The sequence below is a fragment of the Gigantopelta aegis genome, chromosome 7, assembly GCF_016097555.1.
Source record: "Gigantopelta aegis isolate Gae_Host chromosome 7, Gae_host_genome, whole genome shotgun sequence".
NCBI classification, from domain to species: Eukaryota; Metazoa; Mollusca; class Gastropoda; order Neomphalida; family Peltospiridae; genus Gigantopelta; species Gigantopelta aegis.
The window spans coordinates 46,565,062-46,589,720 of NC_054705.1; the positions used below are offsets into that span (position 1 = coordinate 46,565,062).

General features: G+C 39.2%; 1 protein-coding gene across 3 annotated transcripts in view; it reads left to right on the forward strand.

Moving 5' to 3' along the window:
- LOC121377627 (kynureninase-like) overlaps nt 1–24,659 on the forward strand; it is a 55,585-nt gene that overhangs the window by 12,271 nt on the left and 18,655 nt on the right. For 2 of the 3 annotated variants that reach the window (XM_041505695.1, XM_041505693.1), the window contains exons 4-10: nt 8,619–8,701; nt 12,442–12,503; nt 12,978–13,049; nt 13,748–13,822; nt 19,611–19,856; nt 22,660–22,786; nt 23,846–23,931. In XM_041505695.1, the coding sequence (XP_041361629.1) occupies nt 8,619–8,701; nt 12,442–12,503; nt 12,978–13,049; nt 13,748–13,822; nt 19,611–19,856; nt 22,660–22,786; nt 23,846–23,931 (751 nt within the window). The remainder of the gene's footprint in view (nt 1–8,618; nt 8,702–12,441; nt 12,504–12,977; nt 13,050–13,747; nt 13,823–19,610; nt 19,857–22,659; nt 22,787–23,845; nt 23,932–24,659) is intronic. The other variant, XM_041505694.1, reaches the window with a different exon arrangement.

Sequence of the window (24,659 nt, forward strand, 5' to 3'; positions counted from 1 at the left end):
GGGCACTACAGGTATCTGCAATTATTGAGGTCCATTACAACAGGAGGGGCTGGGTCATCACAACAGGAGGGGCTGGGTCATCACACACAAGGGGCTGGGTCATCACACAGGAGAGGCTGGGTCATCACAACAGGAGGGGCTGGGTCATCACAACACGAGGGGCTGGGTCATCACAACAGGAGGGGCTGGGTCATCACACAGGAAGGGCTGGGTCATCACAACAGGAGGGGCTGGGTCATCACACACAAGGGGCTGGGTCATAACACAGGAGAGGCTGGGTCATCACAACAGGAGGGACTGGGTCATCACAACAGGAGGGGCTGGGTCATCACACACGAGGGGCTGGGTCATCACAACAGGAGGGGCTGGGTCATCACACACGAGGGGCTGGGTCATCACAACAGGAGAGGCTGGGTCATCACAACAGGAGGGGCTGGGTCATCACACACGAGGGGCTGGGTCATCACACAGGAGAGGCTGGGTCATCACAACAGGAGGGGCTGGTCATCACAACAGGAGGGGCTGGGTCATCACAACAGGAGGGGCTGGGTCATCACACAGAAAGGGACTGGGTCATCACAACAGGAGGGGCTGGGTCATCACACAGGAGAGGCTGGGTCATCACACAGGAGAGGCTGGGTCATCACAACAGGAGGGGCTGTGTCATCACAACAGGAGGGGCTGGGTCATCACACAGAAGGGGCTTTATTCAAAAATATTTCTATATAGTGGGTAGGCTTGTGGCACACCCATTTTATTCTATATAGTGGGTAGGCTCGTGGCACACCCATTTCATTCTATATAGTGGGTAGGCTTGTGGCACACCCATTTCATTCTATATAGTGGGTAGGCTTGTGGCACACCCATTTTATTCTATATAGTGGGTAGGCTTTGTGGCACACCCATTTCATTCTATATAGTGGGTAGGCCTGTGGCACACCCATTTTATTCTATATAGTGGGTAGGCTTGTGGCACACCCATTTCATTCTATATAGTGGGTAGGCTTGTGGCACACCCATTTCATTCTATATAGTGGGTAGGCTTGTGGCACACCCATTTTATTCTATATAGTGGGTAGGCCCGTGGCACACCCATTTCATTCTATATAGTGGATAGGCCTGTGACACACCCATTTCAATTAAACATGGATGTCAGTGGAAAATGGCATATGTGTAGTGAGACCTAAGCTGAAACTCATAAATTATCATACATTACATTGACCTGGTTTTCGGTCCCTTTCTGCACAAGCCTGTAAAGTTGTAAACATACCAAAATGACTGGATGACACCAGCTATAAATACTAACTGGCTTATGGTTGTTTACTTGAGACAAGGTCACATTAAAATAACCAGACTGAAGTTTGAGTTCAAGATAGCACTAAAGCAAATAACATCCAGTTTGGTTAATGTTCAACGTGACCCAAACGTTTGATAGCACAGTTAATACCACCTTTCTTGCCATTGGTGATAGATATGACAGTGTTTGTTGTCACCCAGCTACACCTACTTTGTCTGGGCTCTTTGTTTGTCAGAATAAACCTCCACAGTACACATCCTACATTTATGACATTGGTGATAGATATGACAGTATTTGTTGTCACCCAGCTACACCTACATTGTCTGGGCTCTTCGTTTGTCAGAATAAACCTCCACAGTACACATCCTACATTTATGACATTGGTGATAGATATGACAGTGTTTGTTGTCACCCAGCTACACCTACATTGTCTGGGCTCTTCGTTTGTCAGAATAAACCTCCACAGTACACATCCTACATTTATGACATTGGTGATAGATATGACAGTGTTTGTTGTCACCCAGCTACACCTACATTGTCTGGGCTCTTCGTTTGTCAGAATAAACCTCCACAGTAGACATCCTACATTTATAACATTGGTGATAGATATGACAGTGTTTGTTGTCACCCAGCTACACCTACATTGTCTGGGCTCTTCGTTTGTCAGAATAAACCTCCACAGTAGACATCCTACATTTATGACATTGGTGATAGATATGACAGTGTTTGTTGTCACCCAGCTACACCTACATTGTCTGGGCTCTTCGTTTGTCAGAATAAACCTCCACAGTACACATCCTACATTTATGACATTGGTGATAGATATGACAGTGTTTGTTGTCACCCAGCTACACCTACATTGTCTGGGCTCTTCGTTTGTCAGAATAAACCTCCACAGTAGACATCCTACATTTATAACATTGGTGATAGATATGACAGTGTTTGTTGTCACCCAGCTACACCTACATTGTCTGGGCTCTTCGTTTGTCAGAATAAACCTCCACAGTAGACATCCTACATTTATAACATTGGTGATAGATATGACAGTGTTTGTTGTCACCCAGCTACACCTACATTGTCTGGGCTCTTTGTTTGTCAGAATAAACCTCCACAGTACACATCCTACATTTATGACATTGGTGATAGATATGACAGTGTTTGTTGTCACCCAGCTACACCTACATTGTCTGGGCTCTTCGTTTGTCAGAATAAACCTCCACAGTAGACATCCTACATTTATGACATTGGTGATAGATATGACAGTGTTTGTTGTCACCCAGCTACACCTACATTGTCTGGGCTCTTCGTTTGTCAGAATAAACCTCCACAGTACACATCCTACATTTATGACATTGGTGATAGATATGACAGTGTTTGTTGTCACCCAGCTACACCTACATTGTCTGGGCTCTTCGTTTGTCAGAATAAACCTCCACAGTAGACATCCTACATTTATAACATTGGTGATAGATATGACAGTGTTTGTTGTCACCCAGCTACACCTACATTGTCTGGGCTCTTCGTTTGTCAGAATAAACCTCCACAGTAGACATCCTACATTTATAACATTGGTGATAGATATGACAGTGTTTGTTGTCACCCAGCTACACCTACATTGTCTGGGCTCTTTGTTTGTCAGAATAAACCTCCACAGTACACATCCTACATTTATGACATTGGTGATAGATATGACAGTGTTTGTTGTCACCCAGCTACACCTACATTGTCTGGGCTCTTCGTTTGTCAGAATAAACCTCCACAGTAGACATCCTACATTTATAACATTGGTGATAGATATGACAGTGTTTGTTGTCACCCAGCTACACCTACATTGTCTGGGCTCTTCGTTTGTCAGAATAAACCTCCACAGTAGACATCCTACATTTATAACATTGGTGATAGATATGACAGTGTTTGTTGTCACCCAGCTACACCTACATTGTCTGGGCTCTTTGTTTGTCAGAATAAACCTCCACAGTACACATCCTACATTTATGACATTGGTGATAGATATGACAGTGTTTGTTGTCACCCAGCTACACCTACATTGTCTGGGCTCTTCGTTTGTCAGAATAAACCTCCACAGTACACATCCTACATTTATGACATTGGTGATAGATATGACAGTGTTTGTTGTCACCCAGCTACACCTACATTGTCTGGGCTCTTCGTTTGTCAGAATAAACCTCCACAGTAGACATCCTACATTTATAACATTGGTGATAGATATGACAGTGTTTGTTGTCACCCAGCTACACCTACATTGTCTGGGCTCTTCGTTTGTCAGAATAAACCTCCACAGTAGACATCCTACATTTATGACATTGGTGATAGATATGACAGTGTTTGTTGTCACCCAGCTACACCTACATTGTCTGGGCTCTTTGTTTGTCAGAATAAACCTCCACAGTACACATCCTACATTTATGACATTGGTGATAGATATGACAGTGTTTGTTGTCACCCAGCTACACCTACATTGTCTGGGCTCTTTGTTTGTCAGAATAAACCTCCACAGTACACATCCTACATTTATGACATTGGTGATAGATATGACAGTGTTTGTTGTCACCCAGCTACACCTACATTGTCTGGGCTCTTTGTTTGTCAGAATAAACCTCCACAGTACACATCCTACATTTATGACATTGGTGATAGATATGACAGTGTTTGTTGTCACCCAGCTACACCTACATTGTCTGGGCTCTTTGTTTGTCAGAATAAACCTCCACAGTAGACATCCTACATTTATGACATTGGTGATAGATATGACAGTGTTTGTTGTCACCCAGCTACACCTACATTGTCTGGGCTCTTTGTTTGTCAGAATAAACCTCCACAGTACACATCCTACATTTATGACATTGGTGATAGATATGACAGTGTTTGTTGTCACCCAGCTACACCTACATTGTCTGGGCTCTTTGTTTGTCAGAATAAACCTCCACAGTACACATCCTACATTTATGACATTGGTGATAGATATGACAGTGTTTGTTGTCACCCAGCTACACCTACATTGTCTGGGCTCTTTGTTTGTCAGAATAAACCTCCACAGTACACATCCTACATTTATGACATTGGTGATAGATATGACAGTGTTTGTTGTCACCCAGCTACACCTACATTGTCTGGGCTCTTCGTTTGTCAGAATAAACCTCCACAGTACACATCCTACATTTATAACACAATTAAGACCTCCATAATCTTCAAGTTGCATTTGTTACACATTGTCAAGTAAATCTCCATAGTCTACAGTCTGCATATTATCACAACTGTGTTGACTGGATCTGTCACATGACTAAACCTCCATAATCTACACTGTATGTTTGTCATTCAACCAAACCACCATATTCTACAGTTGGTATAGGTCAGAGGTCAAAAATTCCATAGTCTGTATTTGTTGTTCAGCCAAACCACCATATTCTACAATTGGTATAGGTCAGAGGTCAAAACTTCCATAGTCTGTATTTGTTATTCAGCCAAACCACCATATTCTACAGTAGGTATAGGGCAGATGTCAAAACCTCCATAGTCTGTATTTGTCATACAACCAAACCACCATATTCTACGGTTGGTATAGGTCAGAGGTCAAAACCTCCATAGTCTGTATTTGTTATTCAGCCAAACCACCATATTCTACAGTAGGTATAGGGCAGATGTCAAAACCTCCATAGTCTGTATTTGTTGTTCAGCCAAACCACCATATTCTACAGTTGGTATAGGGCAGATGTCAAAACCTCCATAGTCTGTATTAGTTGTTCAGCCAAACCACCATATTCTACAGTTGGTATAGGGCAGATGTCAAAACCTCCATAGTCTGTATTTGTTATTCAGCCAAACCACCATATTCTACAGTAGGGCAGATGTCAAAACCTCCATAGTCTGTATTTGTCATACAACCAAACCACCATATTCTACAGTTGGTATAGGGCAGATGTTTAAAACTTCCATAGTCTGTATTTGTCACTCAACCAAACCACCATATTCTATAGTCTGTATTCTATAGTCTGTATAGATCAGATGTCAAAACCTCCATAGTCTGTATTTGTTAGACAACCAAACCACCATATTCTATAGTCTATAGATCAGATGTTTAAACCTCCATAGTCTGTATTTGTCAGACAACCAAACCACCATATTCTATAGTCTGTATAGATCAGATGTTTAAACCTCCATAGTCTGTATTTGTCAGACAACCAAACCACCATATTCTACAGTCCGTATAGATCAGATGTTTAAACCTCCATAGTCTGTATTTGTCACACAACCAAACCACCATATTCTACAGTCTGTATATATCAGATGTTTAAACCTCCATAGTCTGTATTTGTCGCACAACCAAACCACCATATTCTACAGTTGGTATAGGTCAGATGTCAAAACCTCCATAGTCTGTATTTGTCGCACAACCAAACCAACATATTCTACAGTTGGTATAGGGCAGATGTCAAAACCTCCATAGTCTGTATTTGTCAGACAACCAAACCACCCTATTCTACAGTCTGTATAGATCAGACGTCAAAACCTCCATAGTCTGTATTTGTCAGACAACCAAACCAACATATTCTACAGTCTGTATAGATCAGATGTTTAAACCTCCATAGTCTGTATTTGTCAGACAACCAAACCACCATATTCTACAGTTGGTATATTCTTCATTCTACACTTATGCCTAAACCTCCATAGTCTACAGTGTATATGTACATATATATGTTATATAATTAAATCTATAGTTTTTATTGCATTATGTGCAGTGTGGAAATAAACCTCCATAGTCTGCAGTGTGGGACTAAACCTCCATAGTCTGTAGGGTGGGACTAAACCTCCATAGTCTGCAGTGTGGGACTAAACCTCCATAGTCTGCAGTGTGGGACTAAACCTCCATAGTCTGTAGGGTGGGACTAAACCTCCATAGTCTGCAGGGTGGGACTAAACCTCCATAGTCTGCAGTGTGGGACTAAACCTCCATAGTCTGTAGGGTGGGACTAAACCTCCATAGTCTGTAGGGTGGGACTAAACCTCCATAATCTGTAGGGTGGGACTAAACCTCCATAGTCTGTAGGGTGGGACTAAACCTCCATAGTCTGTAGGGTGGGACTAAACCTCCATAGTCTGCAGGGTGGGACTAAACCTCCATAGTCTGCAGTGTGGGACTAAACCTCCATAGTCTGTAGGGTGGGACTAAACCTCCATAGTCTGCAGTGTGGGACTAAACCTCCATAGTCTGCAGTGTGGGACTAAACCTCCATAGTCTGTAGGGTGGGACTAAACCTCCATAGGCTGTAGGGTGGGACTAAACCTCCATAGTCTGTTGTGTGGAATTAAACCTCCATAGTCCGCAGGGTAGGACTAAACCTCCATAGTCTAGTGTGGGACTAAATGTCCATAATTTGCAGTGTATGACGAAAAGTCTATAATCTGCAGTGTGTGACTAAATCTCCATAGTCTGCAGGGTGTGACTTACCTCTTCCCCTAGTTACAGTGCATAGTGTTAATAACCTCTTCCCCTAGTTACAGTGCATAGTGTTAATAACCTCTTCCCCTAATTGCAGTGCATAGTGTTAATAACCTCTTCCTCTAGTTACAGTACATAGTGTTAATAACCTCTTCCCCTACAGTACATACTGTTAATAACCTCTTCCTAGTTACAGTGCATAGTGTTAATAACCTCTTCCCCTAGTTACAGTGCATAGTGTTAATAACCTCTTCCCCTAGTTACAGTGCATAGTGTTAATAACCTCTTCACCTAGTTACAGTGCATAATGTTAATAACCTCTTCCCCTAATTACAGTGCATAATGTTAATAACCTCTTCCTCTAGTTACAGTACATACTGTTAATAACCTCTTCCCCTAATTACAGTGCATACTGTTAATAACCTCTCCCCTTAGTTACTGTGCATACTGTTAATAACCTCTTCCCCTAATTACAGTGCATAGTGTTAATAACCTCGTCTCCTAGTTACAGTGCATAGTGTTAATAACCTCTTCCCCTTGTTACAGTGCATAATGTTAATAACCTCTTCCCCTAGTTACAGTGCATAGTGTTAATAACCTCTTCCCCAAGTTACAGTGCATACTGTTAATAACCTCTTCCCCTAGTTACAGTGCATAGTGTTAATAACCTCTTCCCCAAGTTACAGTGCATAGTGTTAATAACCTCTTCCCCTAGTTACAGTGTATAGTGTTAATAACCTCTTCCCCTAGTTACAGTACATAATGTTAATAACCTCTTCCCCATGTTACAGTGCATAGTGTTAATAACCTCTTTCCCTAGTTACGGCACATAATGTTAACAACCTCTTCCCCATGTTACAGTGCATAGTGTTAATAACCTCTTTCCCTAGTTACGGCCATAATGTTAATAACCTCTTCCCCTAGTGACAGTACATAATGTTAATAACCTCTTCCCCTAGCGACAGTACATAATGTTAATAACCTCTTCCCCTAGTGACAGTACATAATGTCAATAACCTCTTCCCCTAGTGGCAGTACATAATGTCAATAACATCTTCCCCTAGTGACAGTACATAATGTTAATAACCTCTTCCCCTAGTGACAGTACTTAATGTCAGTAACTCTTCCCTTAGTTACAGTGCATAATGTTAATAATCTCTTCCCTTTTTGACAGTACTTAATGTTAATAACCTCTTCCCCTAGTGACAGTACATAATGTTAATAATCTCTTCCCCTAGTGACAGTGCATAATGTTAATAACCTCTTCCCCTAGTGACAGTACATAATGTTAATAACCTCTTCCCCTAGTGACAGTGCATAATGTCAATAACCTCTTCCCCTAGTGACAGTGCATAATGTTAATAACCTCTTCCCCTAGTGACAGTGTGTAGTGTTAAAAACATCTTCCCCTAGTGACAGTGTGTGGTGTTAAAAACCTCTTCCCCATATTATTATACTTTTACAATAACCTAATTTCAGCTGTAATAATTATTATATCAGTTTTATAGTAAGTGAGTTCATGATAAAGTTTGTGCATGGTGCAACAGAATTATGTTTGAATGTTTTTCCCCCTTTTAATTACAGAGGTGTCATAGGGAAACTTAACAGTGTTATGATGGTTGCATTCCACTATTTTATAAATACATGTATTTAATTTCATGAAGAGATGTTAAAGGTCATTGAAAGGGTGAATCTTCTTGAGTATTTGGGGGTCAAAGGTCAATTACATTACAGTTTTTTGTCTAATTGTAGGTGGAGATATTTGAAGGTCATAAAAAAGATTGACCTTCATGAGTATTTTGTGTGTCAAAGGTCAATAAATGCCATTCCAGATTTTTTTGATTTTTTTTTATATAATTATAGAGGTGTACAGGGCCACAGGGCAGGTGAACTTCCGTGGGCGTTTTGTGATGAATGTTTAGATGGCAATATGGCACAGTTTGTTGGTGAGTAGCTCAGTGGTACTTTGTCTTCAGTTTGGTTTTATTTCATTTTAATTTGCATTTGTTAACCCTTTCAGTACTAAGTGTGTTTTTCACTATATACTATCCACTGTGTTGTGTTCAATGCTTGGTGGTTGGTATTTTTAAAAACTCTTTGCACTGTTTCGTGGTTTTCTGATAGCAAGTTAGGTGCTGAGGAATAGGGTGTGGGGCATGCCCCTCCCCCCTCCCCCCCCCCCCCACACTTTACCCTGGCTGAAGGCTGGAGATGCTGCATTTGAACACCTGAAATTCAAAATGTTCTGGAAGGAAGCATTCTCCTCCCCCATCCAACACCTCTAACAGGCTCACTGTTTGCAGGCCATCACAGTGACATTGCCTCCCCCTCCAACACCTCTAACAGGCTCACTGTTTGCAGGCCATCACACCGACATTGCCTCCCACCTCCAACACCTCTAACAGGCTCACTGTTTGCAGGCCATCACAGTGACATTGCCTCCCCCTCCAACAGGTTCAGTGTTTTTAGGCCTTCCCATCCCCAAGGCCATCACACCGACATTGCCTCCACCCTTCCCATCCCCCAGGCCATCGCACCGACATTGCCTCCCACCCCCAACACCTCTAACAGGTTCACTGTTTGCAGGCCATCACACCGACATTGCCTCCCCCCTTCAACACCTCTAACAGGTTCAGTGTTTTTAGGCCTTCGCATCCCCCAGGCCATCACACTGACATTGCCTCCTCCTCCAACACCTCTAACAGGATCACTGTTTTTAGGCCTTCCCATCCACCAGGCCATCACACTGACATTGCCTCCCCCCTCCAACACCTCTAACAGGTTCAGTGTTTTTAGGCCTTCCCATCCCCCAGGCCATCACACCGACATTGCCTCCCCCCTCCAACACCTCTAACAGGTTCACTGTTTTTAGGCCTTCCCATCCACCAGGCCATCACACTGACATTGCCTCCCCCCTCCAACACCTCTAACAGGTTCAGTGTTTTTAGGCCTTCCCATCCCCCACGCCATCACACCAACATTGCCTCCCCCCTCCAACACCTCTAACAGGTTCACTGTTTTTAGGCCTTCCCATCCCCCAGGCCATCACACCGACATTGCCTCCCCCCTCCAACACCTCTAACAGGTTCACTGTTTTTAGGCCTTCCCATCCACCAGGCCATCACACTAACATTGCCTCCCCCTCCAACACGTCTAACAGGTTCAGTGTTTTTAGGCCTTCGCATCCCCCAGGCCATCACACCGACATTGCCTCCCCCTTCCAACACCTGTAACAGGTTCACTGTTTTTAGGCCTTCGCATCCCCCAGGCCATCACACTGACATTGCCTCCCCCCTTCAACACCTCTAACAGGTTCAGTGTTTTTAGGCGATGTGATGGCCTGGGGCTTGCCACCTGCAGGGTTAGGATTAAGAGTTCATGTAACTTAGCAGCAAGAGATAATATATGACATGACCACAATGTAATTAAATTGATGGCTTGCTACCTGCAGGGTTAGGGTTAACAGTTCATGTAACTTAGCAGCAAGAGATAATATATGACATGACCACAATGTAATTAAATTGATGGCTTGCCACCTGCAGGGTTAGGGTTAACAGTTCATGTAACTTAACAGCAAGTGATAATATATGAAATGACCACTGGTCAACTCAATATAAAAGTTATTAAAACAGACGTCTCCTTACGAAATTGCCTCAGTCTGTGTAGTGCACTTGCTTCTCACAATTTACCAGTTTTTTCTCCAGTGCTTCTTGACCCACTTCGCTGTGTACAAATGTAATCAAGGTAATTGAACCTTTTGATAATATTTTCAAATTAGTCAAACTACAGAATCTGTTTTACTCTTTCCATTTACAAACATACTAGTAATAATAATGTACATCACATAAAGGATGTCTTTATCAGGATTGACACACATAGGCTACAAAGACTGGGGTGAGTTGGTAGCAGGTGGGTTCGTTTTGAGATGACCATGTATCAGATCTCACTGAAGACAAAGTATCACCTGTGCTAGATGTTGTGTGTGTAGACTGTGCCGATGTGTTTGTGTGTCACCGCTTATTGCTTCTCCGTTTGAGCGCTGTACTTACATATTAGCAGGGCGTGAAACAGCAAACAGCAAAATATTGAAAGCAGACCATTCTTTAGACCTTCTTTAGGTAAAACAGAAATTCACTTGATAATTTTTCTAGACAAAGCTTATTACATCTGCTCTTTAGTTTATGATTCTGTTTTAATTTCATAATTTTCTAAACTACATCTCTGAGATATCATGGCTGTCTCTGGTTCAACAGAACATGTAGCCACGTCATCTAAACTACATCTCTGAGATATCATGGCTGTCTCTGGTTCAACAGAACATGTAGCCATATCATCTAAACTACATCTCTGAGATATCATGGCTGTCTCTGGTTCAACAGAACATGTAGCCATATCATCTAAACTACATCTCTGAGATATCATGGCTGTCTCTGGTCAACATCCCACCATCCCAAACCACCCCACCATCCAAAACCACCGTCCCATCATCCCAAACCACCATCCCAAACCACCGTCCCACCTTCCCAAACCACTGTCCCACCATCCCAAACCACCATCCCACCATCCTAAACCACTGTCCCACCATCCCAAACCACAATCCCACCATCCAAAACCACCATCCAAAACCATCCCATCCTCCAAAACCACCATTCCACCATCCTAAACCATCCCATCATCCTAAACCATCCCGTCCTCCCAAACCACCATCCACCATCCTAAACCATCCCATCATCCCAAACCACAATCCCATCATCCTAAACCATCCCATCCTCCCAAACCACCATACCGCCATCCTAAACCATCCCATCCTCCCAAACCACCACCCCATCCTCCCAAACCACCATCCCACCATCCTAAACCATCCCACCATCCACCATCCTAAACCATCCCATCATCCCAAACCACCATCCACCATCCTAAACCATCCCACCATCCACCATCCTAAACCATCCCACCATCCCAAACCACCATCCCACCATCCTAAACCATCCACCATCCTAAACCATCCCACCATCCACCATCCCATCATCCCAAACCACCATCCCACCATCCTAAACCATCCCACCATCCACCATCCTAAACCATCCCACCATCCACCATCCTAAACCATCCCATCATCCCAAACCACCATCCTAAACCATTTCTTGGTATATATGTTTGTGCATGTACATGTACTACGCACCTGTGTGTTTTGTATTACATGCATGCTGCAAGTCTGTTTTATAAGAATTTTATTTTAATGTCTCGTCACTAGCATGCATTGATTGGTTGATTTTCAGCTTCAGGTCTGTATTGATTGGTTGTTTCATACATGCATGTTTATATACATTGTTTTGATTGGCTATTTTTCTTTCTTTCTTTTTTTTTCTATTTTTTTTTTTTTTTTTTTTTTTTTTTTGGTCATATCTTTGAAATTATATTTGATTGGATATTCTTAGCCTACAGTGTAGCTGAGCCATAACATTATTGTGGATTAAATAATTTTGATTGGAAGGTTTACATCCATAACTGTGTTTTGATTGGTTGACTTGACATACTGATACATTATAGTTTACTGATTGGTTGAATGGTTGTAACCGGTTTACATCCATAACTGTGTTTTTATTGGTTGATTTGACATACTGATGCATTATAGTTTACCGATTGGTTGAATGTATTTACTGATTGTGTAATTGACATTTTCCAGGAGGGAAGAAAGGTGAAGTAGCCATCATGAATGGGTTAACCGTGAATCTTCATCTGTTGTTGGTTTGTATACACTATTCACTCGGTTACACATTGACTATGATCTCAATCATGCATAAACCATGACCGCTCTCTTTTATATTGATCTTCACTTCTCAGTCACATGTTGACCTTGACCTCTGTCACTCCTTGACCTTGAAAGCTTGATCACGTTCTTACCTTGATCTCTAGCACACCTTGACCTTGATATCTTAGTTACACCTTGATCTTGTCCTTTTAGTCAAACATTGACCTCTCAGTTACGCCTAGATCTTGGCCTCCTTTTCTCTATTTGACATCTCTTTATACTAGAATTCTCTGTCACTCTACTTGACCGTGTGTCTTCTCTACCTGACCTTCCATTTACACTTCAACCCTGACCTCTTGTTATACAGTTTGACATCTCACATCCATTCCTTGACCTGTCAGTTGCACTCTCATCTCTCAGTCATTTGTATCTCTCAGTTCAGAGATTAACTGAAATATATTTATTTTCAGATTTCATTTTATCGCCCAACAAAATCTCGACACAAAATAATGTGTGAAGGCAAGGCATTTCCATCAGATCACGTATGTGTTTTATTACCAACCTGTCTGGGGTAGAATGTGTTTTATTACCAACCTGTCTGGGGTAGAATGTGTTTTATTGCTCACCTGTCTGGGGTAGAATGTGTTTTATTACCAACCTGTCTGGGGTAGACCATGTTTTATTACCAACCTGTCTTGGGTAGAATGTGTTTTATTACCAACCTGTCTGGGGTAGAATGTGTTTTATTGCTCACCTGTCTGGGGTAGAATGTGTTTTATTGCTCACCTGTCTGGGGTAGAATGTGTTTTATTACCAACCTGTCTGGGGTAGACCATGTTTTATTACCAACCTGTCTTGGTTAGAATGTGTTTTATTGCTCACCTGTCTCAGGTAGAATATGTTTTATTACCCACCTGATTCGTATATAATGTATGTTATTACCAATCTGCCTCTGGTAGAATGTGTTTTATTACTCACCTGACTCGTGTAGAATTTGAGTTATTACCAATATGTTTCTGGTAGAAAGTGTTTTGTTACTCACCTGTCTGAAGTAGAATATGTTTTAATATAGTCATCTGTCACAGGAAAAATCTGTCTCAGATAGAATGTGTTTTATTTCCCAATGATAAATATACAGATAATAGATTCCAATATTTATTTATTTAAAAATAATTTATGTACTTTTTATGTTTAATTTGTGTAATATTCAAGTTGCACAACATTATGTTTTCTATTTCAGTATGCATTCCAAAGTCAAATCGAAATGCACGGTTTTGACCCAAAAACCAGTCTGCTGTGTCTGGAACCAAGGGAGGTAACCCATCATTCTTTTACTGATTTACAGGTTTCAGCTCTTATTTAAAAACTAGTATTAAGACAGTATCCTGAAGACATACTGAGGCTGTATAGAGATTATTATAAGAGCTTGTGTGTCATACTGATTTTACGAAATGAGTGTCAGGATTTTTGTATTGCCAGAGCAAGAGCGAGTGCGAGGGTAATACATGAATCCTGACACGAGTTTCATAAAATCAGTACGACTCACACGCAAGTGTAATAATAATTTCTTTAGTATCCATATTATTATTGTTGTTTTCTTTATGAATAACAAGACCCAACTCAAAATGTTTTAGCCACGTCATATTATGACGTCGCTTCCCACAATTACATCATTACACTTGTTATTACATGTGTGCTTCGTATGGTTATTATTAACTCGGTTATGTTGAACCACATGGAGAATAAAATAAGGTATGAATTAGTAGTCAAAGGATGAATAATAACTTATTTGAATGCTACATGGCATATATAATGTAAATGCTGCATAAATGTATTGTATGTATATATTAATTATTTAAACATTAAAACATTTAAAGGCTATACAAAAGATAGATTGATAATTTATAAACTATAAAAAGGATGGATTAGCAATACATTGTATATAAAAGTTACTTACAATAGAAGAAAAACTAATACTTTTAAGAATTGATAATTAATAGTATATCATTAATAGTATATCATTAATAGTATATCATTAAAAGTAGACCTACATGTTTTCATGTTTTATGTTCTTCACATTTCTATCTTTTTTCTGCTCCCAACATCTTACGGTTTCTTTTTTCATCTTTACTTTTGTTCTTCTTCACAATTCATTGATTTTAATAATTGGATGGAGTAAACATATTTCAGCTTATATACTCAAAATGTATCTAATATTACCATCAAATGCATTAAGTATAATCTTTCTAGAAATAAAACTAGATGACGTTGATCTATCAATTTATATTAAATTAAAATGGCCTGCTTTCAAATAATGACATTAAACTGTCAGGGACTGGGAGATCCAGAAAAACGCAAAGATGTTCTGAATTATTTAAAATGTAAACGGTTTCATATATACTGCTTACAAGATACACATTTTACTCATGAAATAGAACCATATGTACAAACGCAATGGGGGTACAAATGTTTGTTCAACTCATTCACTAGTAACACAAGAGGGGTGGCTATCATGCTAAATAATAATTTTCAATACGAACTTCATAGAATAAAATCGGATAATTCCGGTAATTATATTTTCCTAGACATTACTGTAGAGGGAGAAAGAATAACACTTTTGAACATATATGGACCAAACACTGATAAGCCTAGTTTTTTTCGAAAGTATATTGGAATGTATAGAAGAATTTGCTAATGAACAGTATTTAATATGTGGAGACTTTAATTTAGTGTTAGACCAAAAGTTGGATACCAAAAACTACCAACATATTAACCACCCTAAGGCTCGTGAAATACTGTTGCAAAATATTGAAGCGTTTGACTTAAAAGACCCTTTCAGAGAACTATATCCTACACTTAAAAGATACACATGGAGAAAAAAAAATCCATTAAAATTAGCTAGGTTAGATTTCTTTCTTCTATCAAATAATTTAATGTCATGTACAGAAAAGGTCATAATAGAGAACAGCTATAGGTCAGACCATTCGAGTGTAGTACTAGGTATGAAATTAAATAAAATCATTAAAGGTAGGGGTCTTTGGAAATTCAATAACTCATTGTTAACTGACCAAGATTATGTAAATATTATAAAAGAAGTGATTACAAATATAACAAAACAATATGCAATATTAATTTACAACCCACAATGCTTAAACAGAATTCCAAAAGATGAAATACAGTTTGATATAAATGACAGTTTATTTCTGGAAACATTATTAATGGAAATAAGGGGTAAAACAATATCATATTCGGCATTCAAAAAGAAGAAAACTAATGAATTGGAAAATATTCTTTGTGAACAAATTAAAGAATTGGAGGAATCTGAAAACGACGATAACGCTGAATTATTAGCTGCAAAAAATCAGGAATTAATAGAATTAAGGAGACAAAAGCTGAAGGGTCATTACATAAAGAGCAAGGGCAAAATGGATCGAAGAAGGTGAAAAACCAACAAAATATTTTTGTAATATGGAAGCTCGAAACTACTATAGCAAATTAATATCAAGAATTGAATTAAATAATGGATCAATAGTAACTGACCAAAAACTAATTTTAGCAGAGACAAAGTGTTTTTACCAAAAGCTCTATTCAGCACCGCTTGACAAATCTGATAATAATATATTTGAGAAATTATCTGACTATACATTTGAAAAATTAACAGATGAAGAAACACATTCATTAGAAGGAAAAATTAGTTTCTGAAGCTTTCAATTTTCTTAAAAATATGAAAAACGATAAAAGTCCTGGCTCGGATGGTTTTACGGTCGAGTTTTTCAAATTCTTTTGGGCAGATTTAGGACATTTTATAGTTAAAGCAATAAATTACAGCTATGAAGTAGGCGAAATGTCTACTGTCCAAAAATTAGGAATAATCACTTGTATTCCGAAACCAAATAAGCCAAAGCAGTTTTTTAAAAAAATGGAGACCTATAACTCTTTTAAATTGTATATATAAAATAGCTGCTGGTTGCATAGCTAACAGAATTAAAATTGTCCTGGATAAAATAATAAATAATGACCAAACAGGTTTCATTAAGGGAAGATATATCGGAGAAAATATACGTTTAATATATGACATTATGCAATATATCGAAACACACTTTATACCTGGTCTTTTAATATTAGTAGATTTTGAAAAAGCATTCGATTCAGTAACTTGGTCCTTTATAGAAAATGCATTAAATATATTTAACTTTGATTCATCAATTATAAGATGGGTAAAAACTTTGTAAAAAAATTTGATGTCGAGTGTAATACAAAACGGTCATATGTCAGAAACATTTAAACTCGAAAGAGGATGTAGGCAGGGAGATCCACTCTCACCTTATATCTTTTTAATTTGTTCCGAAATTCTTTCAATTCTTGTGAGAAATAACAATGACATTAAAGGTATTTCTATTGAAGGCGAAGAATATTTAATAACTCAATACGCAGATGATACTACTTTTATTCTTGACGGGACATCCCAGTCTCTGGAAAGTACAATGGTTTTACTTGATTACTACTCAGATATCTCAGGTTTAAAAATAAATTATACAAAGTCTAAAGCCATTTGAATAGGCAGCAAAAAATATTCTAAAGAAGTATACCATCATACACGGTGGAAGCTAGAATGGGGTGGAAATAAATTTAACCTCCTTGGTATAAATTTCACAGTTAATTTAGATGAAATTATAGATTGTAATTATAATTCGAAAATTAAAGATATGCAGAATGTAATGAAACTTTGGTCAATTAGGAAATTGTCAGTACTTGGAAGGGTTACAGTCCTTAAAACCTTAATAATACCAAAAATCACACATCTTTTAATAGCACTGCCAAATCCACCAACACATATGATACAAGCTCTTAAAAACATGTTTTTTAAATTTATTTGGCAAAATAAACCAGAAAAAATCAAGCGAGATGTATTAGTACAAGATTATAAATATGGCGGTTTAAATATTCCTGATATAGTACACCTTGTTACATCTTTAAAAGCAACGTGGATACAAAGAATTTTCCGACAAAGTACAAAATGGGTTACATTATTTGAGTCCACCACAAAGTTACGAACTAAAGACCTTGTTATATACGGAGATTACTTTCTTGTAATTAAAAAGGAAAGAGTAAGAAATATGTTTTGGAAAGATGTTTTGTGTAGTTGGGCACTAGTTCAAAAATATCAAAAGTTACAAACCACTGAAGATATCCAAGGATTGAATATTTGGTATAATACCAACATATTATTAAATAATAAACCATTTATGTATAAGAACTATATTAACAAAGGAGTAATTTTTATTAGCGACATACTGGACGAGGAAGGAGACTTTCTTACATTTGAATCCTTTACCCAAAAATATAACATAAATACTAACTTTTTACATTATGCATCGCTAACAAACGCTGTAAAAGCCTTTTTACAAACACAAGATAGCTTAACTGTAACAGAGTTTAGCAAAATTAAAATACCAATTTTTCCTTTTAAACTGATTTTTCTGTTGAACAAGAATACAACAAGTAAGGTTATGTACAATATTTTGAATAATAAAATCACCACTCCAAAGTCACAAACAAAGTATGCAAGCAAGGGTTTAATATTTGACCATCTTACATGGACAAAATATTATGTTTTACCTTTTAAATGTTTAAAAGACACTACATTAATATGGTTTCAATATCGACAGCTGCACAGAATTCTTGCCACAAATACATTTCTATATATGATAAACTATTCTGAATCAAATAAATGCTCATTCTGCAATAAACTACCTGAAACTTTACAACATTTGTTTTACGATTGTGACAAGGTACGAGAGCTTTGGAAAAGTTTAGAAAATTGGATATTTCATGAAACGGGATTTCGCATTTCACTAACAAAACATTTAGTGATTTTTGGGATGATTGATGGAAAAATGGCCCAAAATATAAACTGGTTAATAATTAATACTAAATACTATATTTATACCATGAAAATACTTAAAAGAAATTTATGTATCAATGCGATTAAAGTTATTCTACGTAAAAAATTTCAAATAGAAAAATATATATATTTTAAAAATTGCGAATATGATAAATTTTATAACAACTGGTCCAAGTGGCTTGATCTTCTAGCTTAAACAAAATACATATTGACACAGACGTATACAATTAACAAACTATATTCTTTAAAAAAAAATCGGTCTTTTACTCCATCCAAACGTTTATTTCTAGCGTTACACACCTGTCCAAGCACTCGTCTAGTTCCTTTATCTTCTACTTCTCATTTCCTTTCTTCTCTTTTTCCTTTTTCTACCTCTTTTCTACTGTCTTCTTTCCTTCCAAACTTTCTTTTATTTTTGTCTCTCATTCCTCAGACCAAATGTTATTTAGAAATAATGTATGGGCGTGTCAACTTAATGTTTGAGTTTTAAAACAAATTATGCCTAAATCTCACATTTATGAAAGATTATGCTATACAAAAAGTAAATATTTTTGGTACAATATATATGTATGTATGTATTTATATATATAAAGCTAAACCTCTATTCTATGTACATGAATGTTAGTGTATATGTGTATTATTGTAAATGTTGGTTTAAGATTGTATAATATGTGTATGTATTATGTACTATTGTAACCATGTGTATATAATATAATTATGTATATTAGCTCATTGTAAGGCAATGATGCAAGGCGCCCCACCCTTGTCATTGTTAAATTGATCTGGGGGTAATAAAAATTTATTTAAAAAAAAAAAAAAAAAAAAAAAAAAAAGTATATCATTAATAGTATATAATTAATAGTATATCATTAATAGTATATAATTAAAAGTCATTATTAATCATTTTATTTAAGGAATGGATTTTCATTTCATTTCAAGTTATTTTCGTGCTTACACACCTCAGCTATCTGGGCTGTCTGTCCAGGACAGTGGGTTAGCTGTTCGTGGTTAGTGAGAGAGAAGAGTGTGTAGTGGTCTTACACCTACCCACTGAGTCTTTAAAACTCACTTTGGGTGGGAGCCGGTACCAGGTTGCGAACCCTGTACCTACCAGCCTTATGTTCGATGGCTTAACCACGACACCAGTGAGGCCGGTAAGGAATGGATTAATCCTCTTGTTATCCAATGTGAATTTCAGGGGGAGGTAACTCTTCGCACTGAAGACATCGTGAAGACGATCGAGGAAGAAGGCGACAGTATCGCAGTTATCTGTCTGTCTGGTGTCCAGTACTACACTGGTCAGCTGTTTGACGTTGCGTCCATCACGGCAGCCGGTCAGGCTAAGGGTTGCTATGTCGGCTGGGATCTGGCTCACGCTGTAGGAAATGTACCCCTCGCCATGCATGACTGGGGAGTAGACTTCGCCTGCTGGTGCTCTTATAAGGTGGGTGGAAAGTAGGGATGTAACAATACGTAGTGTTTTCCCTAGTTTGTTTTAGCATGGTGCGGAATCATGCCTCAATAGCCTAGAAGATGGGTGGAAATACATACATACCGGAGAATCGATTCTGCCTTTTGGTGCTCTTATAAGGTAGGTGGAAAGTAGGGATGTAACAATACGAAGTGTTTTCCCTAGCTTGTTTTAGCATGGTGCGGAATCATGCCTCAATAGTCTAGAAGATGGGTGGAAATACATACATACCGGAGAATCAATTTAGCTTGTTGGTGCTCTTGGAAAGGTGAAATATATATATACTCTTCAAAAGAAGAAACGCAAAACCACATTGTCGTAACATTTGGAGAATTGATTTAATTATTGAATGGTGAGTCCGATAATTACCAAATGTTGCAGGATTGTTCACAATTCACTCTAGTCCATTGTGAGTAAGTGATAGGACACACCACCAAGGTCAAGGTCATCTGGAGTCAATACCGGGTGTGGCCTCCGCGTGTGTTGACAACTGCCTGGCACCGCCTGCCCATTGAAGCAACCAGAGTACGGATGACGTCCCGGGGGATGGTGGCCCACTCGGCCTGCAAGGCTGCTGCCAGCTCGGGCAGGGTCTGGGGCTGTGGTTGTCGCTGTCGGAGGCGTCGGTCCAACTCGTCCCATAGATGCTCAATTGGGTTCAAATCCGGTGATATCGATGGCCAAGGAAGGACATTAATGTTGTTGTTCTGTAGGAAAGCCGTTGTGAGACGTGCTGTGTGAGGCCTGGCGTTGTCATGTTGGAACACTGCGTTGGCGTTGGCCATAACTGGAATGATGTGTGGCCGGAGGATCTGGTCAATGTAGCCCTGTGCATTCAGGTTGCCCTGCACGTGGACCAGGTCAGTTCTGCCAGTGTGTGAGATGGCTGCCCACACCATGACACTACCCCCGCCGAATCTGTCCACTTCCTGCACGCAGTTTGCCGCATAACGTTCACCACGACGCCTATACACGCGACATCTTCCATCATGACGTCGGAGCAGAAATCGGGACTCGTCACTGAACCACACCTGTCTCCATCGCAGTTGAGGCCATTGTCGATGAATCTGGCACCACTGCAGTCGGAGTCGACGGTGTTGTGGTGTTAAGATGACACCTCGAACTGGACGTCTGGCACGAATTCCTACCTCACGTAGGCGGTTCCGTACGGTCTGGTCGGATATCCTGCGCAAACCTGGTATTGCTGCGGCTGTGGAGGTGGCAGTAGTCAATCGTTCCCGAAGGTGGCGTACCCGGATGTAGCGGTCCTGCCCGGGGGTAGTGACCCGTGGTCGACCGGATCTAGGGAGGTCACGTGTTGATCCATGTTGCTGGTAACGGTCCCACAGTCTGGAGATGGTGCTTGGGGACACATGGAATGCCCTGGCAACGGCCGTTCTGGATTCGCCTGCGTCTAGTCGCCCGATGGCATTGTTTCTCTGCGGTTCACTGAGACGTGGCATGTCCTGGATTGTCAACTGTCGGCCAGATACAGAGGCCAGGCAAGCGAACACCCTGCACTTTTGTACTGTCGGTGTTCATGTTGCACGTGCAGACAACGCACGTGCAGTGGTGACATGGTTTGCACGTGGCTGCGTTTTTGCGAATATTCACATTTTGGAACTTTATTGTACAGTAGCTGCGTTTTATCGAATGTAACCGTGGGAATGTGTTTGGGACATGCAATGACCTTATATTCACAAAGCATGAACCGGTAGGAAACATAAAATCGGAGTTATAACCCATTTGTACCCTTTTGCGTTTCTTTTTTTGAAGAGTATATGTTTATATACTGGAGAGTTAGTTCTGCCTACTGATGCTCTTAGAAGGTGGGTGGAAATACACTTATACAGCAGAGTTAATTTTGCCTGATGGGGCTATTGGAAGGTGGGTGGAAATATATACTGTAGATATGATTCAAAACGTTAGTGCTCTGCTAAAGTGGGTGGAAATGTATACTGGAGACTTGATTTTGCCTGCTGGTGCTCTTATAAGACAGGTGGAAATATATATCATTCCAACCAATCCCTCATAACTGGTTCATCAAAGGCCATGGTATGTACTGTCCTGTATATGAGAAAGTGCACATAAACGATCCCTTTTCCAGTAGCAGTAGCCTAAGTGTGTGCCACAGCTTTCCTCTCAGTTAAGTGTCAAAATAAGCAAGTTAGATACTCAATAGCCATATATCAAATGCCCTGGTATGTACTGTCAGGTCTATGGGGGAAAATACACATAAAAGATCTCTTTCATCTTTATTGATAGGAGTAGCCAATATTGCGGAAGCAGATTTTCTCTCTTTCTCTCACTGCAGTGTTGAACCAGTCATGTATTATACCAGACGCACATAGCAGTAGTTGAAAATAAGGGGCGGGATCTAGGGCAGTCAGTAGAGAACTTGCCTCATGTTTTTAGGTCGCCGGATCGAACCATCATGGTGGACCCGTTTTGTGAGTGTTTCATTTTTTCTCCCGTCCCAACCAGTGCTTCACGACTGATGTATCAAAGGTTATGGTATGTGCTGTCCTGTCTCTGAAAAAGTGCACACAAAAGATCCCTTGATGCTAATGGGAAAATGTAGCAGGTTTTCTTTAAGGCATTAATAACTCAATTCTTTGGATAGCCTACATGTCTTTCGGCCCTGAACTGGCATGTGTATTCAAATTGACACACATGTGATGTTCGTTAAACAAAACAAACTGTAACTTTTTAACTTAGTTTAAAGTAATATGCTGATGTCTTGTTATACACGCATTCCTCTCCTCTGTTTTTTCAGTATCTGTGTGCGAGTGCGGGCGGACTAGCTGGTGCGTTTCTTCACGAGAAACACAGTCTGAACGACTTCCCCAAGTTACTAGGATGGTGGGGACACCGCATAGACACCCGATTTGACATGGATAACCGTGAGTAGCAGGTCTCGAAATTAACACCGGCACCAATCACAGTTGCTATATCTGTAATATATGTATTGCCATTAGTCAAGGGCTTTAATAATGGCATGTTTTTACTGATAGATACAAATTATTGCTGGATAATTTTTGGTTTTGAATTTTGTGTTTATTTATTGCAAAGTCCCAGGTTTCAAATTGTTTTAGGCAGGGTCATATGACAATGTTTTGCTGTTGGATAAAAATTATTGCCGTCAGCTGAAGGAATAATTTATGGGTTTGAATTTTATGTCGCAGTAGTTACAGATTTAAAATTGTTACATGTCTATGCTGGCTCAAAATTTCCGTAGCTCAGCATTTTGTCTATGTAAAAACTTTGAAATTGTAGTAGTTAACAAATTGTCAAGTATGAGCCCAAGAGTAGTACATTGTATTTCATTGATGGGCAGCAGTCGAAATACATGGGACTACTAATCTGTTCTGACAGATGAAACATTTGATTAACTGTTTTCATTAGACATAGGTTTCCATGAAACACACACTCCCTCCTGTCTGTCTGTCTGTCTGTCTCTGCCTCTCTCTCTCTCTCTCTGTCTCTCTCTCTCTCTCTTCTCTCTCTCTCTCTCTCTCTCTCTCTCTCTCTCTCTCTCTCTCTCTCTCTCTCTCTCTCTCTCTCTTGCACACAAAGACTATTTGCTACAGATTTTTTTACTCTAAACAAAGGGTAACAATTTCGTTTTGTCTGATGTCCTGTTGTTTACTGTTAAAGGGTCACAGAAAGATGCTGAGTCTTAATAGTAATAAACCACCTCAATGTATGTCATATTAATATTTTTCCACACCTAATGTACTTATAATGATACTACACCAGACTTTATACGTATACCTGTTTAATATACTGTTCACTTGCTGTGTAATATATAACATATTAAACCTTATGTGATAATATTAATATATATAACACCTAAAGTGTGTAATAAATACAATACACTACACCTTATCTACAAACATCTTATTTTCCATCTGTAATGTGTGTATTAATTGTAATACAATTGTAGTAATTTCTAATTGTAGAATTGGATCTGAGTGCTGGTATCTATGGTTACCGAGTTTCAAATCCTGCTGGTCTCCTGTGCCCTCCACTTAAAGCCAGTTTCGAGGTAATTCTTTAAAACACGTGTTTATAGTTGTCATGTTAACAGGTGTGTTGTGTTTCACGTGTTTATAGTTGTCATGTTAACAGGTGTGTTGTGTTTCACGTGTTTATAGTTGTCATGTTAACAAGTGTGTTGTGTTTATAGTTGTCATGTTAACAGGTGTGTTGTGTTACATGTGTTTATAGTTGTCATGTTAACAAGTGTGTTGTGTTTATAGTTGTCATGTTAACAAGTGTGTTGTGTTACATGTGTTTATAGTTGTCATGTTAACAAGTGTGGTGTGTTACAAGTCGTAATACCTTCAACTAGATTGGCTGTACATGTATATGAATTAGGATCATTAACAAATGTCAGGGTATTTAAACCTGTTTTAATTAAATTTTCATTGACAGACCCATAGAAACAAAGGAGCCGGGGAACACAGCCTCACCCCTACCCTGTTCTATATATGGAGAATACTACATGAGTGGCCATTAGGTGCCATTTATCTTATAAGTTGTTTTAAAACAAATCTTAATGTTTCAGATTACCGTCCTAGGAGTTTCATTAATCTATTCATTCATTTATTTGTTCATTGATTCATTCTTTCATTCATTGTTATTTATTTAATATTTATTTATTTAGTCATTTTACTTGATTTTTATGCTTATATCTAAGGTTCAAGCATGCTGTCCTGGGCACACACCTCAGCTATCTGGGCTGTCTGTCCAGGATAGTGAGTTAATTGTTAG